This window comes from Ciconia boyciana, chromosome 5, assembly GCF_034638445.1.
Source record: "Ciconia boyciana chromosome 5, ASM3463844v1, whole genome shotgun sequence".
Classification (NCBI taxonomy): Eukaryota; Metazoa; Chordata; class Aves; order Ciconiiformes; family Ciconiidae; genus Ciconia; species Ciconia boyciana.
The window spans coordinates 15,165,765-15,181,519 of NC_132938.1; the positions used below are offsets into that span (position 1 = coordinate 15,165,765).

At 43.0% G+C, this 15,755-nt stretch overlaps 1 protein-coding gene across 1 annotated transcript; it reads left to right on the forward strand.

The window, feature by feature from the left end:
- Window positions 1-11,446: 11,446 nt before the first annotated feature.
- DRD5 (dopamine receptor D5) lies at window positions 11,447-13,495 on the forward strand. Its single transcript, XM_072861969.1, has one exon. The coding sequence runs from the start codon at window positions 11,447-11,449 to the stop codon at window positions 12,902-12,904; it is 1,458 nt and encodes a 485-aa protein (XP_072718070.1). The 3' UTR covers window positions 12,905-13,495.
- The last annotated feature ends 2,260 nt before the right edge of the window (window positions 13,496-15,755 follow it).

The window sequence follows — 15,755 nt, forward strand, 5'->3', positions numbered from 1 at the left end:
CAGATGAGGCAAAGCAACTTTCATCTGAAGTCTCAGGTGAAGTCTGGATTAGATGAACCGTCAGCAAGGCTGAGCGAAGCAATTCCAGTTGTTTGAGTGGTTTTTCAAAGTCACCACCTGATCACATTGCTGTAATCGCTGCCTTTCTCTAGGGCCACTTGTCGTGCTCTTTTATCACATCTCTGTTAGTTCTTACATTCGTTCTGGAGAGTAGCCTTTTCTATCTTTCCACTTGAACATAGTAGCTTGATCTCACCTACTTCCAAGCAAATACCAGCTCTAACCACATCACTTGGTTGTCTCTTAGACTGTTTTCATTTTAAGTAGAGTGAATAGGGCCATCCAGATAATTAAATAAAGCTTTAATCTTCCTTCCAAATCAACTGTTGGACCAACTCTCCAGCTAATTCTGGTATCAGAAAAAAATAAATTCACTCAGTAAGCCCACAAATTCTACTTCATCTTTTAAGCGCTCATAAAGATGGCTAGAGGAAGCCTGTTTCTTCTTCCTCCCCTTCCGTGGGATGGGTCCCATGTCATTCTTCAGCTAGAACTGGTGCTCTTTAGCTGACTCCCAGCATTTGTGTTCAACCAAAGCAGAGCTAGCTAATCCCTAGGGCCAGGAAGGGGCCATATGCTCTATTACACTTAGCACACATTCGGAAGTTCCAAAAATAAACAACATCCTTATTTGTTATATTTAATCTGCAATTACTTAGACCTTTCTGTTTCTTAACATTGCTATTGAAATAATTTCATTTGTCCACAATATTAAATTGATTTTGAGTGCTGAAATTGAAGTTTATTCAGAAAAGTGAATTAAGGCAGCACTCTGGCAGTGAGCAAATACTTTAAGCATGCTAATGGGCAAATTCTATTCTGAGCTGCACTGATGAAACCCCGCTGACTTAAATGGTTCTGTTTCAGGGAACTGGAGACTAGATTTTGGTCTGAGAAGCTTAAGAGGTTTTCACGACAGGACTTCTCTCAAAAAATATTGTTTCATCCAAATGCAGAATATTTTATGGAAGTATGTCTTAGTTTAACTCCTCTTGAAGCAATGATGAGTCATGAAGTTCTGAACATTTTAGAAACATAGATTTTTAAGAAACATAGATTTTTGGACCAGGAACAATAACCAGATTGTTTAACATAGTGTGACCTCTAGCTCTCTGATCAATGCTAAACCTGGGCTTTCTCAAACATCTGCTTTCAAACTTCTCTTTTTTTGTCTTTCCCTAGCATATAACAACAATATTAATTTATCACAGTTTTAAAAATATAAGAAATAGCACGAAGTTACCGTATTTCTGCCTACCTATCTGCTCAAGCATGTGACAGGAGGCTGGAGAGCTGGCCTACGTCTAACAGCTGCTCATTGTTATGTTCCCAAGGTGCCTCTGGGGGACAGTTTGTCTAATGTGAGATCTCCAGGCAATGTCTTTGAGACCAATTTAATATTATTTAAAAAGAGATTTTTTTTTTAAAGGGAATTTCTTTAGTCAACTCCAAAATGCACTTGATATGTAAAGGATTCTAAATTTTTGCTGTATAATTTTAATCAGAAAGCTATTCTCTGATATTCACCATATCCTTCTCTTAGACTCTTCCACTCCCTCTCTTCCTCCCTAGATAATTTTATTTATTCAATAATATGTGCTTGGATATTATTTAAACTCATATACATACAGGAATAAAGGCTGCTAAGGTGCAAAAAGATTCCTACAATCCTCAAGCATTTGCCTGAACAATCAAACTTGCATGACCATAGATTTTTCCCAGTGTTTTTTAGTGTCAGTGACACTAAGGTGGAAGAAGGTGGAGGAGTCACGGTCAAGTCTTTCTAAAAGAATTGAATTCCTTTTACTAGTATTTCTCAATACTTTGAATTTCCTCTTTTAATCACTTTAAAAAACATTCCAATGACCATTTGATAATTTTGGAAATATTCCTGTTTTGTCTGGCCCACTTGTGGCCCATAAACTTTGACTGGGCTATATCAGTGCAGAGAAGTAGATGGGTCCAGAAAATGGCAGAGAGGGAAATTATCCAGGTAATTTAAGCACATGCTTCTTTCCACTGACTAGGGAATTTAAGGTCCTTATGAGGATGATTAGTTAATTAAAAAAAAAAAGCTGACTGTCTCTTCCATTGAGCAGCATGTAATAAATCCTTCAAGATCTAATCTGCTCTTTCCTAAATAGGGGCACATAGTACCTCTTGCTTGTGTTATTCTGCCTTTTCCTGCAAAAGCGCTGAACAAAGAAGGATTTGGCTAAAAAGAAAATTAAAGATATAGTAGTTTTGTTAAGCTGTAGGCTTTGTTGTTTGCTGGAGTTGTTTCTAGCTGAAAATAAAGGGCAAATTTCAATCATCATCATAATGCGACCAGGGTAATTTACTTGTAAACTTGATGACAATGTTTTGTGTAGCCAATCTGAATTTTAATTTAATTTATTACTTAATAACATTAAGAAATGCTTAGAAATCACATTTGCAAGAATAAAGAGAAAAAGGCTTTTTAACAGGGTAGCTCTTCAGAGCTTTCTCTAAGGTGAGGTTCTGGACACTAGACTGTGGATTTACAGACGATGCTTTCATTTTAACAGTTAACACCACTTCTTTACTTGTATCTGACTAGGCCTGTGATGGCCCTGTTGAAATTTTAGCAAGGCAGGTCAGAAAGCAGCTTGGCAAAACCAATGAATACTACTTGAATGTTATGTATTCTCTATGTGACCTGACAGTACGTAAAACGCAGGTTGAATGGAGATATGAGTATCTGCTCGTAGTGATGTACGAATACCCTTAAATGATTCATTTCTGGATCCTGAAAAATGACTCTGTGGATACCGCTGAACATATCTTATATGAAGTATTATCAAAACCAAACATGCACTCAATAAATTACATCTGAAATCTAAGAAATAAAAAAGATCCCTAAGCTCGAAGATTTTAATACAAACATTCATTTTAAAAATTTTCCTACCTTGCTCTGTCAGATTAGAGATGATGTACACACAGCTGGCTCATTGGATCCCTTATTCTCTAGGACTCTTGTCCCCAGGGATTTGGCCTCATTCTGGGCATGCATGAATAAAATGAGATCTGGATTTAAACAGAATTGAAGCAGCTGAAATTGTTAATAGGAACCTTAAAAAACAGGGTTGGCTCGATTAGCTTTAAAGGATGAATTTGATCTTGAAGTTGATTACAGTGGGAAATCTCACTTTAATGTCAATAGTTGATGGTTAGAGTCCTTTTTTTTTATTAGGTGTGTTATTTCCCATAAATTCATTTGGCTGAGATTGAAAGCAAAACTTGCAGTTTTCTATGGCATGTCTCCTGTCTTCCTCTGCTACTATACTTCACCTAAAAAAGAACTGAGTTTCATTCCTATAAATATGTCCTTTGGTAAAATCTTTACCAACACATTTTTGAATTCTTGCCAGAAGTAAATTCAGGCCTAAGAATATGTTATCAAAGAAAGATAGATGCAGTAGGTGATTTGTGAAAATACAGGGATGGCAGGAAAACCAGTTGCCATCTCTCTCCTTAACTTGCAACAAACACAATTTATTATCTTTACACAACATTTTCTATCAAAACCTGTACAAGCAGTGGGTGCTTCATGTTTATTTTCCAACAAATCTTTGCTTTAACATCACTGCAACATACCTGGAATCAAAAGCCAGTTTGTGAAAAGCACACATTGATACATTAATTCCAGGGAACCACATCAGGAGGTTAATCAAAGCAGAGTGAAGAACAGCTCCTGTCCACACAGCCAGGATTATCAAGGATACCGTAACTTCTTTATTCAATTTATTCTGCAATCGAATATTTATCAGGCTTAACTGAAGATCAGAATGCTTTTTAAAAATGCATGGAAACAATTCATAACATATCTAGGGCTAAATCTACACTTGGTGTTTGGTTCAGACTTGAGTCCATCATCTTCTGAATTTAGTAATTTCACCTCTAACAGGCAATGACCTTTGTAGGAAGGCAGCAACTAACAGCTATGAGGTAGTAAGCAACAGCTTCATAACAATGTCTTAATGGTAGCTGGTTACATGGTTACCTTCCTCATCCCTCCTGTTGCTCCTCTCCCAGGTATGAGGAGCGCTCCTGCAGAGCTCCCCAGGTGGGATTTTCCATCACTGCCTGCTTGAATCAAATAGCTTAATTACCAAGAAATTCTTTAATAAGACGTAACACCAGTCAAACTTTTGAAAATATTCTTGAGTCCTTTTCCAAGCATCAGTGACTTTCTTCTCTCCAAACCTTTAATTTTATTTTCTTTGCTCACCATTTTGGAAAACCTTTCCCGTGCAATAAAAGTCAAGAACCCAAACTTCACTATGTCGAGAAGAGATGACTGTGCCTGCATTTGACATCAGCTCTGCATGTAGGTGTGGCACTGGCACTGAACCTGTGAGATGTGGCCACCACGTACAGGTAAGACCTGTCAGGGGGAGGCCAGTCCACACACTGCTGGGTGGGGACCTGACACTGCGACAACATAAATTAGTGGGGCATAATTAATAGATTTAATGACCCAAGGAAGGAAACTACCTCATATTCTGTCAAAGCAGCCGCAAATGTTAAACTTTTGTGGAACTATAATTCTCATGATTATCTTTTATGTTTGGATAGAGCTACAGCTAAAATAAAATAGCCCATCCTTCTTCAGGCCAAAAATCTCAGTCAATAGTACTAAAAGGAATTGCATTAGCTAGTTATTTTTAACCATAAAGGCCACGGCAGCAACAATAAGTATTTGCAAATTATTCTAAAATTAAAATTCAGATCCAGAGCTGGGTATCATTATTGCAGGTAATTAGTGCAATCAGTACAGCCTATGTGAAACAAACAATTCACAAATATCAGATAATTTGATCTGCAATATTTTCTTTGATGAAAGCAGCTAGACAATATTTCAATTGATAGTTTCTGTCCTTGGCTTTGTTTTCTGCTCTAACATTTGGGAACCTGCTGCTCCCTACAGCAACTCTTTTTGTCTCAGATCAATAGACATTTTATGTTTCATGAAGCCCAGCCTGTGTACAGTTACCTCTGCTGAATCCCCAAGGCAAAAATAGTCTTTTAACAGATCTTCAAAGTTAGTGTATATAAGAGTCTTCTGATTGACCAACGCTGCCAAAATAATATACAGAAAATCTTGCTGGGTCCAGTTTCAGGAGAAACCAAGAGAATGGCAAACCTAGACACAGTGTAGGACGAAATGCCTCTGCTCAGCATGCAGAAGGCTATTCCTAATTCAGAATAAATAGCTATTGCTGTCTCATGGATGGACAGAAGAATACACTTTAATTTTTCTTTGTCAACCCCAGTACAACTCTGTCTTGTGTTGGCAGACTGACGTCTTCATCAGCAGTTCCTCTGTGTTCTGTAATAGCACTAATAGTCCTAAGGATTATTGCAATAAGTATTTAATAAAGAACTTTCTAATCCCTATTGCTGATATTCTGCTACAGAGATGAATGAGACCTGTTGATTCTAAAGGAGCATTTTATTTTAAGTCTTACTTAAGGCAAAAAAAAGGCAGAACTAAGTAAAAGCAGTAATTTATTGCTGTTTATCTCAAAGTGACAAAGTTGCTCATTCTTACCACTAGTGTTTAAAAATTTGAAACTGGAATTCTTCCCCCAAATAAATCCTGAACTACAAAATCTAGCCCTGGTCCTACATGACTCTTAAAAATACAGATCAAAAAACATATCAGCTCTAACTGTTGACACACTGGTAAAACTACCTTGCGTTGTAGTTTTCTATTTAGCATTTGCGACAGGCTGTCCCGTGAGGATACAGCTGTCCCACAGTGCCAGCGAAGCAGCCGAGGTTTGGGGGTCCTGCTTCCAAACCCCATTCCCTTCCATCCAGCAGCTGCCTTTTGGGAGGAGGGAAGACCAGCAATGAGTTACTGTCCGACCCTATGAGACATCACCTGCTTTCCTCAAGAGGCCAAGACCCAGCTGCTGACTTCTGTCTTCTGAGTCCCCTTTTTCTATCAGACTTGAAAGTCTTCAAAATAGCATCTGTTTTCATTATGGAAATTACTGTTTGTTTGATTCCATAGAGGATTTTCTTTTCCTACTCATTTTGTGGAAGACAATCTCACACTAAGCTAATGAACTGGGTAAAATCCCAAGATAAATGATGTTGATTGCAAGTGTTCTGATAAAAATTATTAACTAAAAAAGCCTGTAATTTACACATTCAATATAAAATTCATAGGTCCTGTTCATTTACAGTGGGTTAGAGAAACAGAGAAATCAGAACACTGAAAAGAAATTTGTTTTCAAATTACTCCATAGGGCAAATTGTTATACTATTTAAGCCAGAGACAAAATTACAGTGACTTCTTTGGGAATTAAGCCCACCTGATTTTTATTTACAGTTAGGTAATATAGTTGACAAAAGACAAAATAAAAATTTTGAAATGTTCAGTATTAGAAAATTACAATCGCTTTGTTCATCTTGATAGTTTTCTCAGGACAGATGTTCACCTGGGATGTAGCCATGCATGCCCAGAGAATACGAATAACATACCCAAATTGTACTATTGTATAAATCAGTTTATTTTCTTTTTTCTTTATCTTGCTTCAGATGTCACTGATCTTTATAGCTGTTCATCATGTGAGTTCTTGCTGTATGAGCTGCATCTTCTGTAGCCCCTGAAAAATAATGATACTAAGTTTTAGTATATAATTATGAATGTCCAAAACTACAAGATAATATTTTATAAAACAAAATGAACTAAGATGGTCCACCAGGAAATCATATTTACAGTCCTATTCCCTTTGCTTTTGATCTTGGCTAGCATACATCTCTCATCTTTTACCATTGATTTAAATGAAGTCAGGCTCAGTGTGAATAACAAAAAATGGAAAATGTTGGAAATCTCTTCTGGTAGCATCAATTACTTCATGATTTCACCCAGAGAGTGATCAACAGCTTATGTAGGAACCATATCACACTCATTACAGACAAAAAAAGCAATGAAGATACTGGGAGGACTGTTCATTCTGTTATATATGGTTAATTAATACCATTCATCACAGTTCCAACTCAACAAAAACTTGAATAGGTTTAAGGCCAGCAGGGATAATTGCAATCGTCTAAAATGATTTTTCCCACAACGCAGACTACAGAATGCTGTTTGGTACCATCTGAATCAAGACAGAGCTGGGGGGTGAGCTGAGGCACAGCCTCCAAGAAATGCATTCAGCCTTGGCTTTCAGGGTGCAAATGATGGCAAATCCATTACAACCTGAAATCAATTGCATCAGCCATTAATCATCCTCGCTGTAAAAAACGTGCATCTTATCTATACTCTGATTTATCATAGAGTCAGTTTCTAGCCACTGCAGTTTTTATAACCTTACCTGAAAGATTAAAAGTCATCTATTATCAGAAAACTTTCCCCTCTGTAAGACATCTCCAGCTGTTTCTAACTCTTCTAAGCTAAGAAAGTTTCCCAGACATAATTCCTGTAACACTTTTCTGATCATTTTCCAATTGCTCATATTTATTTGGTTTGAAACACGAGCAGCAGAACCAGACCTAGTCTGCAAGGATTTTTCTGTGCTGAATCAATTGATGATACTAGTTTTCTCCCTTCCTTCCTCACTATTTTCACGTGGCTATATGTACACCTGTGTCTTTGACCATCCCTGTGCAGTAAAGCATTTCAGCTTCAGTGAGTAAAACTGATGGACCTTAAGCATACGTTCAGCGATGCTCCTAAATATAGCTCCACTTGAGCATGCTTCTACAGCTGAGAACGTGTCCAGCCACTTTGCTAAATTGGCCTAATATACAGTGACTTCCAGCCTCCTCCACCTCTACCACTACATCTTCTTGCCTGTTGTAGAGCCTAACCATAATGGGAGGTTTTTGCTGGGATGCTTTTATAGCCTACACCTCAGCAGTACATCTGTGTCTATATATTTTGACTTCCTTTTGACCTTAATTATTTTTTATCTCTTTACATTGAGTATCTCTTAGATGAGAGAATGTGTGAATTTCTGAGTGACGTCTATTATTAAATAAATATAATTCAGCAGAATAGTAGTTCTGTGTATTTTGAAATGGAAATAGAATATGTGGCAATGAAGGGAAAGAGCTGGTAAAACATACACTTCTGAAATCAGGAACTGCAAAGATTTTTTTTTCGCTCAGAACCATTGCAATAGCAGTTAAATTCCATTACTTCCAATTTGCCAGCTGTGAGAGAGAAGTGCAATTTTAACAGGTGAATAAAAAAAAGAAAAACAAGACAAAGCTCTGAAGGAAAAGCACAAAAGCCATTACAAAGATGATTTCAGGATGAAAAAAGCCCACCCCAATCTCTCAGCAAGTGACAGCTGTGGTTTTAATGGACTAGTCTTAAAATGAGATTTATATGCAAACTGCCTACAGGAAGTAAAAAAAGGATGCTAACAATGTATAAATCTTAAAGGTTTTTATCTCAGGCTCAAAAAATGTTGATGGCAATGGATGGAATATTATACCATACCATAAATGTCCCCTTTACACGATTGCTGCTCTGGCCTGGTGCTGATACGAATGATCTGGTAGAAGCGCTGCAGCAAAGCAGTTGTCCTGTTGCCTGCTTCTGCTCCACCTCTTCCCAACCCACTGGAGTCTATTAGCATGGGGGGGGGTTAGTCTCATATGCCACCCCATCACAAACCAATATTCTTTTCTACTACTATTGAAAATATTCCTGATGTCCTAGTGCATTCCTGTGACTTGAAAGAAAGTTCTCAGCATACATGAGATGTTGGATCAACATTGAAGGCTGTATCACCAGTGCACCTGTAGGTACAGGTGCGTCTTTGGCTGATGAAACTTCCCCCAGCTCAATGATAGGTCTTTTTCCATAGGTATCTCTGGTGAGCAACTTCAGCTCACACCAGCTGAAACTCAAGAACATTTGCCAAAGATGAAATAGGTGGGAGAGGATATTATATCCTCTAAATTCTGAGTTATGCAGGAGCCAGACAACCAAATGCAACACTTGGCCGATAAACAAGATACTTTGGAAACTCCTCTCTACTTTGGGTCTGCCTATTGCAGACAGTAGCGTAGAAAGCATAGTGAAATTTCATTCTTTAGATGTCTGACAAGTGAGCTCTGACAATTTTTGTTTCAATGGGTTAAGGCGTCTTTCCTGGCTGCTTGCACCTCCTCTCTGCCTGACTCCACCACAGGCAGCAGAGCTGGCAGGAGATAATGTACGCCTGCATCTCTGCTGCTCCCGGCCACAGCCCAACATCTTCGCTTCCAGCGCTGGTGCTGATTTGTACCAAGCCACCAGCGTGCACGTGGTGCTGCTGAGTTGTGGGCAGGCTATGTTGTTATTGGGCTACTATTATGATTAAGCAGACAGATACCTCACATGTATTTAAATAGCTAATGCATACTGACTGCATGCATGTAAATACATACATGCATATAGATACCATATTATATATATAATTTGTGCTGGTGGATTTGCATGTATACGCACACACTGGTGAAGCAATGAATATAAGCTAAACCAGCAAATCAGATCATTGCTTTTTTACGTAAAATATCCACATTTCTGGACCAGCAGCTTCAACAGGCACGTGCACAAGTACTTGTGCAATTCGGTCCTTTGTTTATACAAATTGTACGAGGCACTGCTGAGGAAAGCAGAGTTTGTGCAAGCAACACATTGCCTCAGCGTCACAGCTTTAGTCATGCTGTTTAGAATTCAGTGGTAACGAAAGCTAAATTCTCCCTCCAATATTAAATATAACTCTGCTTAAATGTGGAAAAGTAGTGCCAATTTCTTAAGCGAGAGCTAAAGTGAAGCTCCAGATTTCCTTGTGACAATTTTAGAAAATTGCCTAAAAGGTTGCAGAGCTTATTTATTTTTTTTTACTCTTTATTTAGTAACACTGAATCTGCCTTCATGTCACTGCAGATCCAGCAAGGTATAGCGAGTCTTGTCCTTCCCCATCTGCCTGGAGAAGCAGCTGGAAGGCCCCTGAAGAGTGGCTTTCTCAGGCCTTCTAGTGCCAAAACAGGCTGTTGAGTTAAGAAGGGGTTTGATCTCTGTCAATGGTTTTAAAAAAGAACTAAGTTCTGGAGAAACTAAATCCGTAATATTTTGAATAAAACTCACTAAAGTATGTTCTCTGAAACACAGGCATGACATTAGTGCACGGCGAGTCCAACAGCACAGCGTTCACACCTGTACTGCTTAGGGTCATAACTCCGGTTTCCAGCTGTGCTGGAGCCCTACCGAGAGGGATCATTCATCCCAGGAAAGAGCTGACAACTGACAACGCTTTCATCTGCCGGGTTTCTTGTAATACATCCCAGCCCGTCCCGCTCCCTCCACGGCAACTTTCAGCCCCGCTCGCTCCCCGCTGTGGCCGTGCTCGTCCCCGGCAGCCCCGCTTCCCCCGGGGATGCTGCGGGGTGGCATTTCCCCTTCCCCGCGGTGGGACCGCGCTTTTCCCTCCAGCTGCGCAAAACCACCGCGCAAAGCCGGTGACGGCTGCAAAAAATTGCGGGGATGACTGGGGTTCGGGAGGGAGGAAAGGAGCGCCGCAGGGCAGCCCCCCCGCCGCGCCGCCCCGCCCCGTCCCGTCCCCGCAAGCCCCGCTGCCCGCCGGCCCAGACGGAGCGTCCCTGGCGGCGGAGCATGCTCAGAGGGCGGCGGGGGGCCGGGCCGGGGAGCGAGCAGCGGGGGCGCCACTCCGCCGAGCTGGGAGCCCCGGCGGGCGCGGGGCGGGCGGAGCCGCCAGCCCGGGCGGGAGCCACCTGGAGCTGCGGCGCGGCGCAGCGCGGAGCGGTCACCTGGAGGAGCGGGCGCGGAGCGGGTACCCCGAGCAGGGGGGTTCGCTGAGCGGCGGAGCGGAGACCCCGAGCAGGGGAGCGCGCTGAGCCGCGGGGCGGGGAGCGCAAGCGGGGGTACGCGGAGCGGGTACCCCAAGCGGGTGCCGCGGGGCAGAGACCCCGCGCAGGGGGACGCGCCGCACTGCGGAGCGGGGACCCCGGGCGGGAGCCGCGGGGCGCGGAGCGGGGACCCCGAGCAGGGGGACGCGCTGAGCCGCAGGGCGGGCGCCCCGTCCGAGAGCCGCGGGGCAGAGACCCCGGGCAGGGGGACGCGCTGAGCCGCGGGGCGGGGACCCAAGCGGGGGCCGAGGAGCGCGGACAGGGACTCCGAGCAGGGGGCGCGCTGAGCGGCGGGGCGCGGAGCCGGGAGCCCGATACGCGCTGAGCGGCGGAGCGTGGCCGCCGGAGCGGCGGGGCGGGGGGCAACCGGCAGGGGTGGCGGCGGGGGCGGGCAGCGGCCCCATGGGGCCGGGCGGCGGGGCGGCGCTGGCTGCTCGGCGCCTCCCGGCCGCCGCCGCCCCGCCGCCGCCGGGAGCCGCCAGCCATGCTGCGGGGCGGCCGGAGCCCGCTGCCGCCGGCGGCGGGGTCCCCCGGCGGGGCGCGGGGGCCGGCGGGCGCCCCCGGGGCGGCGCAGGTGGCGGCGGGCAGCCTGCTGGCTCTGCTCATCCTCTGGACGCTCTTCGGGAACGTGCTGGTGTGCGCGGCCATCGTCCGCTACCGGCACCTGAGGAGCAAGGTCACCAACATCTTCATCGTGTCCCTGGCTGTCTCGGACCTGCTGGTGGCTCTGCTAGTCATGCCCTGGAAGGCAGTGGCTGAGGTGGCTGGGTACTGGCCCTTTGGGGCTTTCTGCAACATCTGGGTGGCCTTTGATATCATGTGCTCCACGGCCTCCATTCTGAACCTATGCGTGATTAGCGTGGACAGGTACTGGGCTATTTCCAGCCCTTTCCGCTATGAGAGGAAGATGACCCAACGATTGGCTCTGGTGATGATCGGTGTGGCATGGGCTTTGTCTGTGCTCATCTCCTTCATCCCTGTCCAGCTCAACTGGCACAAAGGTGGGGATGTTGTTGCTGCTGGTGATATTGGAGATGGATTTGGCACTGGCTGGGCAGCAGCAGGTGCTGTCACCACCTGGGCGGAAGATATCAGCACCACATGGATGGCATTAGCAGCAATGAGACCCTCTGATGGGACCTCTGGCAGCAATGATACCCTCACTAGACCCTCAGAGAGCTGTGACTCCAGCCTCAACAGGACTTACGCTATTTCATCTTCCTTGATCAGTTTTTATATCCCGGTGGCTATCATGATAGTTACCTACACTCGAATCTACCGCATTGCCCAGGTGCAGATTCGTCGTATCTCTTCCCTGGAGAGGGCAGCTGAGCATGCGCAGAGCTGCCGGAGCAGCCATGTTGACTGCCACCATCACACAAGCCTCAAGTCCTCCATCAGGAAAGAGACCAAGGTGTTGAAGACTCTCTCTGTCATCATGGGTGTCTTTGTCTGCTGCTGGTTGCCGTTCTTCATCTTGAACTGCATGGTTCCCTTCTGCGAGAGCCCACCCAGTGACCCCCATGCTGGCCTTCCCTGCGTCAGTGAGACCACCTTTAATATCTTCGTCTGGTTTGGTTGGGCCAACTCCTCTCTCAACCCCATCATCTATGCCTTCAATGCTGACTTTAGAAAGGTCTTCTCCAACCTCCTGGGATGCGGTCAGTTTTGCTCTAGTACTCCAGTGGAGACTGTTAATATAAGCAACGAGCTTATCTCTTACAACCAGGACACCCTTTTCCATAAGGAGATAGTGACTGCTTATGTTAACATGATCCCAAATGTGGTTGACTGTGAGGAAAATCGCGAGGACCCTTTTGATAGGATGTCCCAGCTCTCCCCTGACCACGAGATTGCCACTGACTCTGTCTGTGAGCTGGACTGTGAAGGGGAAATTTCACTAGGCAAAATAATACCTTTCACTCCAAATGGTTTACATTAAATTGCATCCTGTCCTGGTCAGTTCTTCTTGGATTATACAACAAAATATTAGCACTGAGTGGAAAAACCTGCTTGATTTTATGCTGTAGTTTGGTCAGTCACTTCATGCTAAACTCAATTCTACGTGTAGCACTTTGCAGGATGTAGACCCTGTCATACAGGGAGCTGGCAGCACAAACTTAATTCAGCACTTCCCCAGGCTGAGAGAGGAGCAGGCAGTCGCGTTGATTAGCTGTGGTGAGGCATTGTGGTATAATTACAGTCAGTTCGTGTTTATAACGTGTTTGCAAATGAAAGGTGCCATTGTCAGTGCTAAGTATTACAACTTCTAAAATCAGGGACAGATGTGGCTGGCATAGACATTAAATAGAAAAAAATTCTAGGCTGTTCGTTTGTTCAGATCTTATGTTTCTTTTTCTCTGTTGTTTTTTGTTTGTTTGTTTTGTTGTTGGGTTTTTTTTTTTAAAGATAGAAATAGTGAGGTGGTGATTTGGATGATTATTTAAATGCGTGTTTCTGCCAAAACAGTTTATGTGAAATCCATGTTCTTCTAGGCGGCATTGTTGCCTATGATATCCTATATTCTTGCCATGTTCCCAGATGAATAAATAAAAGTTACATTGATCAAGGGGTTATTATCTTTCATTTATCACCCTGAAAGGTTTACAACAAGTATTCAAGCTTTAACATTTCTGTTTGAATGGTTAGAATGATTAACAGCTAAACCCTATTATTTTAAAAGCAAAATAGTCTGTACAGAAAATACAATTTTTGAATAAAAGCAAGGCTCATAGGAATGATTGACTTAAATGATTTCTTTTATATGGCTTTACTTACAGCTAGATTTATGCCTGTTTTGCTTTAGTATTATAACTGATGCTATCCCTCTCTGCAGCTAAGAATATCAAGTATACATACCTACAAGCTATTAAAACTTTCCACTTAATTCTGTACTTGAACTTACTTTTTAAATATACTATTAATGAGAAGAGTTTGGCGATAGAATTAGGAGCTAGATATGTCTAAAACCAATAATTATGTTTGAAAATGATGCTAATAATCAGCATTTCCCAGTGTAGACATTAGGACATTAGAAACATTTTAAAGCAGTCTTTTAAAATTGTAAAAGAGTATTTTAAGCTGTGTTTCTATTGAAACATTTATATCAAATGGAATATTTTATTTAGAAACATTTGTAAGCTTTTAGCTCAGAAATCAAAAGTGATCTTGTTTCCAAGATCAAAGGTGGTAAAAGCAATACCAATATTAATTTCAAGTTTTGGCTCACAAAATGAACATTTGAATTAATTTGCCCTTTAAAAATACCCATGCAATGAGCCGGCAGATTTAAATCGAATTGTAGGTGTTGATTCAGTAGCAGTCCCTGCTGATGGCCCTGACCAGCCTCACCTGGGACCTCCCCATCCTAACGGGAAACTGAAGGCCCCTGTATGATGTCTGGGGGACAAGTAGGATCTGCACTAGTCAGCATGCTTCAGGGGAATTCATTTAAGCAGATGCTGGGATTTGTGAATGTTACGCACTTAGGTTTGAGCCTCTCTGGAAGTCAAGCCCCTCATATTGGTTTGGGGGTTGTCTTACCTCCCCTTGGGATGTGGGGTGGAAGAAGCACAGGAGGTATGTGATTGAAATCCCTTCGTGGTTGCCTCTGCTGCAATCGGTTTTGTCTGCAGTCAACGTTTTGTGTGTGTAGTCTTTGATATTAATTGGTTATATTGTCGTTTTGGATTATCTTTTCAACTGCTTGTCACTGAAGATTGACATCTACCTGAGCGTTTTCTTTGCTGTTGATATGAAATCTCAGTGTAACATCCCTTTGCAGCTGTCCTCAGAAAAGGGTATTGTGACTGTGTCTTAGGGAAGCTTGAAAAACAGAAATCTCATGCCCAGAACCAGGTTCAACCTACTAATGGCTTGACGTTGAGGGTGAGTATGTTATTGTTTTTCTACTAAAGCAATCATATGTTGCCAGGAGTTAACCATAGTTCTAGCCCTGCTGGTTAGATAAACTTGCCCAGAATAAAATAATTTTCCCAAATAAAAATGAAGGAAACTGCTTCTGGTGGTGCAGTGATGAATTATCCCAGCCAGAATACAGACTTTTGCATTTTCTAGTTACTACTAAAGTTTTGAGGCTAGTACAGCATATTAAACTTTCCGGATCTCTGCAAAAAGCCTATGATACCCAGATGCAAGAAGTGCAGGCACCTGGTGCTGATTCCAGCTCTCAGGGCAAGGCCTGTATTTTATCCAATTTGGTCCATATTACATCAGAAACAGCCCATGGAAATGGGGAAGGGAAAACAGATGATATCTTCCTGAGCACCTGCGTGCCAACAGCCTGTGTGGTCTGATGCTGCGTTATACCCCGCTCCAGCAGCAGTACAGAGCAGCAGAACAGCTTCAGCAGTAACAGCGAAGAGGGTGTCCCCCCACCTCCCCAAGTAGCCTTTCCTCTTCGAAATAATCCCTGTGCTGGTGGTGTGACAGTTCCCTTGGATCCAGTTCCCTTCAGGTGTGGTAGAGGGGTAGATGTGTGCAAGAAGATGCTAGTCCATCCTCCTGACAGGTGTTTTTCTCCTTGTTGAGGTTTTACCTGCCTGAGTTTCTGGAATGAGTGGTTGTGCTAACACTGGGATGCAAGAAGATGATGTCTCCATCAGAGGGTTTATATAACAGCTTTGCACAGAATATTAGAAACAGTCTTATCTCAGATCTGAAGGAAGGCAATTTTTAGCCTGCTGCCAGAATTTGGGAGCATGATTAGGACAATAAAGAAAACGGGTCAAATTGCCGCTTTCTGTTATGAATTTTTAGTTTATGACTTCAGC

Coding starts and splice junctions, on each gene's coding strand:
- DRD5 (XM_072861969.1), top strand. CDS start 11,447: ATGCTGCGGGGCGGCCGGAGCCCGCTGCCGCCGGCGGCGGGGTCCCCC.